The sequence below is a fragment of the Dendrobium catenatum genome, unplaced genomic scaffold, assembly GCF_001605985.2.
Source record: "Dendrobium catenatum unplaced genomic scaffold, ASM160598v2 fragScaff_scaffold_621, whole genome shotgun sequence".
Lineage (NCBI taxonomy): Eukaryota > Viridiplantae > Streptophyta > Magnoliopsida > Asparagales > Orchidaceae > Dendrobium > Dendrobium catenatum.
In genome coordinates this window covers 572,190-577,515 of record NW_021319083.1, presented here as the reverse complement: position 1 = coordinate 577,515, position 5,326 = coordinate 572,190, and the positions used below count along the sequence as shown (strand labels likewise).

The following is a 5,326-nucleotide window of genomic DNA, read 5'->3' as shown; positions in this document are numbered from 1 at the left end:
AGTGGATTCATTCGAGCTGGGCCAGACCCTGTTGGTCTTTCACTTTTCAGGATTTTCCACGTGAAAATCATGATTTCTCTTATGAAATGCTACACCCTCTCTCTTGTATGAATGCTTGTTGTATCTTCGTACAAAACTAAGATGTTAAAATTTATACTTCTCGACCGCCTCAATATTCCAAAATGCAACCCTCATCATGAAGAGTTTAAATTTATCCTGGCGAGTTTTTTATTGGCTTGATGAGTTCATGATGGACCTGATTCGTTCATTATTTCTATCCTTCTGATTCGTTCAAGTTAAATTCATATAATTCGAGATTAACATAAAAAAAAAATTATCGCCGTCACATAATTATTTATAATACATGACTTATTTTATTTATTATTGCTTAATTATATAATAAAATAAGCAAGTACATCTAAATAGAATCAAGCTGATTCTTGAGATGTGTCCACCCAGTCAAGCCTACTGAGCACGCAACTCTGCATAAGCCAGCAATAGCAGTTAGGTTTGGTGTGTTAGCTCAGCTCCAAGGCTACTCGTACCCTTTCATATCCCATCTTGTATCTCGCAGCTACCTTTCATCTCGCTCTTCTTCCTCATTCCTCGCAAACATCTTTAATCGCGACCATCCCTCACCGAATGGACTTGCCAATTAAATCCATGGCGGAATTCGCGGGAAACATCGGCCGGAATACCTGCTACTTCATCGAGACTAAGTCTCTCTCCTATGACATCGCCACCGGAAAATCAACCCACAAAACCATTCTAGACAACGTTACCTGCGAGGCCAGGCCTGGCGAGCTTCTCGCCATCGTTGGCCCAAGCGGTGCCGGTAAATCCACGCTGTTATCCGTGCTCGCCGGCGCCATTCACCCTAAAACTGTCTCCGGCGTTATCCTCGTTAATGGCCGGGCGATGGAAACCTCCTCTTTCCGCCGTGTCTCGGGCTATGTCACCCAAGACGACGCACTCTTCCCCATGCTAACCGTCGAGGAGTCCCTCGTCTACAGCGCGCGCCTGCGGCTGGGCTCTACGCTCCGCGAGGCTACTCTCCGCGCTCGAGCGTTGCTTTTACAGCTGGGCCTTCAGCCCGTCGCTAGATCAAGGATCGGCGGGCCAGGAACCCCTGGAGTTTCAGGCGGCGAGCGGCGGCGGGTTTCCATCGGTATCGAGCTTGTTCACAACCCCGCCGTGCTGTTGCTGGACGAACCCACGTCAGGGCTTGACTCCGCATCGGCTCACCTCATTGTCACAATGCTTAAGTCAATGGCGTCTAGTAACGGCAAGACGGTGATACTCACCATTCATCAACCAGGGTTTCGGATCCTCGAGCTTCTTGACCGCGTCGTTCTCATCGCCGACGGCGTCATACGGCACCAGGGGCCGCTTTCTCTACTCCAGAAGCGGCTAGAGGAAGCGGGTAACATAATTCCTCCGCATATCAATGTGCTCGAGTATGCCATGGACGCAATGGAAGTCTTAACAATCGAAACGCAGATGCAGGAAAGCTGCAGAGTACCATATTCTGTTCTGAGTGAGAAGAGAGAGAAAAGTAATTACTGCTGCGCAAATTCTCGAATTAAGGAGGTACTAATTCTTACCGAAAGATTTGCTAAGAACATGGTCAGAACAAGGCAAATTTTCGTGGCGAGAATGATTCAATCAGCCGTGGCCGGATTAGGACTTGGAACCATATTTATGAATGCTGAAGACCAGCAGGCTAAAGTAGGCTTCTTTGCCTTCAGCCTCACGTTCCTTCTCTCTTCCGCTGTCGAAGGCCTTCCCATCTTCTTGCAGGAGCGGAGGATACTCATGAGAGAGACTTCTCGTGGAGCTTACAGGGTGTCATCGTATGTAATATCTAATTCTCTTGTTTTTCTTCCAATACTTTTTGCCGCTTCAATTCTCTACGCTACTCCGGTGTACTGGCTCATTGGTCTAAGGAGGGAAATCGACAACTATCTTTTCTTTTCGCTTGTTATTTGGCTGGTGATGTTGATGGCAAACGCCTTTGTTGCTTGTTTCGGCGCTCTGGTTCCAAATTTTATTATGGGGAATTCGGTGATCGCTGGGCTTATGGGTTCCTTTTTTCTGTTCTCTGGCTACTTCATATCGAAGCAGAGTATACCCAGGTACTGGATATTCATGTACTATCTGAGTTTGTTCAAGTACCCATTTGAAGCTTTCTTGCTAAATGAATTTGGAGAGAAGGGAAAGCAGCAGTGTATACAGAGTGGAAAAGGAGGCTGTCTTCTAACAGGAGAGATGCTCTTGAGACAGCAAGGAATGGAAGAGTCTCACAAGTGGAGTAATATTGGTGTGATGTTGGGATTCATCTTCGTGTACAGAATTCTCTCCTTGGTGATTCTTTGGATCAAGTGTCTCAAGCTCACAAGATAGAACTTTTTAGTACTGCTTACTATTATCACAGGATTTTAAAAGTTATAAGGTTTTTTTTTGCATTCTTGTACATTTTTTTTTTGGCTGTTTTTCTTATTATTCGGCTTATATAAACATGTTGTATTTATATTAATGTTATCTAAATCTACAAAAAAGTTTTTCTAAATATAAACTTATTTACAGCTGTTTTCTTCTAAATATTTTTTTCCTGTGTGCGCTATTCATTCCCGAAATAATACAAGGGTCATTTACAAGTTAAGAAGAGTGAATACTCACATCATTCTAGATATATTTGTTGGTAAATATCATAAATATTAATTTAAAATTTGAAATCGACTAAGGTCACTCCGACCTCTATTGCCCGCCGGCTAGGGTCTCTCCGATCATAATTGCTCTTCAACTACGATCCCTTCAACCACCGTTACCGTCGACTACGGTTAGTCTGACCACTGCCGCCTGCCAATTTTTGTCCCTTCGATCACCATTGCCCGCCGACTATGATCCCTCTGTCCAGCATGGAGTGCAAATTATGGTCCCTCCAAACGTCGTCACTCTCTGACTATAGTCCCTTCAACGTCCATTGCCAATTTGGATCCCTCCGACCAACATCCCCTCCAACTATAGTACCTTCAACCTTTGCCTCTTACCGACAATAGTACCCCGATCAACTGTGATGCATGATAGTATGTTTTAGATGAAAGCGATAAGAACTTGCACGTTTTAAATAAGAGCAAATAATAATTAAAAGTGTTAAAAAAAACTGTTAGCCACTAAACGATGATAGAAAACAAAGGAGGGGTAGCTACCCTTAGGCCACATCACATGCTAAGAACTTGAATTACCAAAGTAACTTAGAAATTCAACAAGATGCAAATTAAGTAGTTATTCAATAAAATTCCTCAGTTAACATTGAGATTAGAAACATATAAAGTAAAACTCAAATCCTACGATTACTAAGCGAAGGTAGAGAGCGAGGAACGATCCCTTGCGATTGGATCGCCACCTACAAGATTATTGAACTAAGAAGATAATTGAATAGGGGAATAAGTTCACCCTTGTTGATGACCGGAAACAATTTGCCATTGGATGTTGGCAAGTTGTTCTTCGATGGCTTCGAAGTGTGTGAAGATGATGCGATCCAAATATTTTTCGATAGAGTTGTCGACATCCGGGTTGAAGACGAAGAAGGTTGACTGGAGAATGTCGATGTTTTCTTGCTCGTAGTAAATGAACCCAGAATCAAGATCGGGATCGGACATTCTTCGGGTTCAAAGGGTTGAAGTGTTTGAAGATGATGCACATATCTAAAGGTGAGGATGTGGAGAAAAATTAGAATTCAAGAGGGGAAGAGGGAGAGATATGGCCGGCCAAGGGTGAGGATGTGGAGAAAAATTAGGTTCAACTTTTAGAATAAAAAATATGGAGGAAATTTGGGAAATGAACTCCTCTAATTGATTCCTAACTTTGGAATTAATAAAAGAGGAAAGATATGAGAGGGGGGACGTAGGCGAGAGGTGTCTTGGGATTTACTTCCAAAAGATAAAGATGGGATTTTGGAAAGAAGTAAGGAGGTGGGGGCCTTGGGAATTTTGGCCAAGAGGGAGGGAGAATGGTATGAATTATTTCCAAGAGTGTAAATTGTCTTTTGGAAATAATTCCAAAGATAACTTGTCTGGGGCCAGCGGCATAGAGTGAGAGGAGAGACGATTATGGAAGCATTTAATGCTTTCTTGATTTAGGAAATTAAATTAGGGAATAGTGATCTCATCCCAATTTCATTTAAATTTTAAATAGAATAAGATTTGCAACTTTCCTAAAATAGGATTTATATTTTAGGTAATAATTTCAAATTCAAATATATTTGAATTTGATAATTATTTGAGTTACCTAAAATACGGAGAGCTAATTTAGGAATGGTTAATGGCAAGTGATGATGGATGAAAATCAAAGGGAGGGGCCGACGGTTTATGGGCTTGGCCATGGGTGGTGGTGGAGGGAGATGGGATCGGGTGAAGGGTAGGGTTGGGTTTTAGCCGACAGGTGAGGGTGGGGACATTGGTGGCTGGTGGTGGGGTTTTGTGGAGGTGGCCAACGGCTTGAGGTGGGGTGAGTCATGGGTTTCGAGGATTAAGGTGGGATGGAGGTTAGAAAGTAAGAATAGATAAAACAAGTTACGCACTACCCGGTCACTTCCATGGTTGGTGGGTGATATGATTCCCTCTCCAAGGGATTTCTCTCCTAACTCTCTCAAGCTCTCACAAGAACTCATAATATAGAAAAATTTTATCATTCATCCATTACTCATAAAAAAAGAACTTAAGTGTTATATATAGCCTTATACAATAGACTCAAAAATAAAAGACAACATCGCCCATTGGGCTTACACATGACCACCCTTAAGTTAGGGGTAAAAGAAAAAAACAACAAAAGCAAGTACAAACATAAATAAATAAAAGACAAATACATATAACAACTTAAAAATACATCGACGCAGTCGTGGCCATAGATCGACGGCTATGCCTCAGATAAACATTCCAAGCTCTGATGTCCCCATCATTCTCCCGGGGTGGGAAAAAGCTCGATTCCGTTGAGTAACTGTCCCGTGTGCTCTCATAGATCTCCAAAGTGTCGGGGTCAATCTGTTATAGCTCCTCGTGATCCAACCACGTGCCCTCTGACTTAGCTTTGCCTCCCCTCCTAATCAAGTACTTCCGTCATCCACCTTCTCTTGTGGAGATGATATCATCACTCAATGTTTGTAAGTGGAGGTAAGTTTGGGTTCTCACGAGGTGGGGTCACACTGGGCTGCTGTATAAGTGAATTTTGTGGGTTAAAATCAGGACCTTCATATGCTACTAGATCTTCTATGTTCAAGGAGGGATTGATATTGAATTCTACAGGCAAATTTACTACACAAGAATTA

At 42.6% G+C, this 5,326-nt stretch overlaps 1 protein-coding gene across 1 annotated transcript; it reads left to right on the top strand.

Moving 5' to 3' along the window:
• Positions 1–460: 460 nt before the first annotated feature.
• LOC110093149 (ABC transporter G family member 10-like) lies at positions 461–2,583 on the top strand. The gene has a single exon (XM_020817946.2). It carries the CDS (start codon positions 643–645, stop codon positions 2,401–2,403), a length of 1,761 nt encoding a protein of 586 aa, XP_020673605.1. The 5' UTR covers positions 461–642; the 3' UTR covers positions 2,404–2,583.
• Positions 2,584–5,326: the final 2,743 nt, after the last annotated feature.

What these genes read in the sequence shown, in the direction of transcription:
- LOC110093149 (XM_020817946.2), top strand. Translation starts at nt 643, where the DNA reads ATGGACTTGCCAATTAAATCCATGGCGGAATTCGCGGGAAACATCGGC.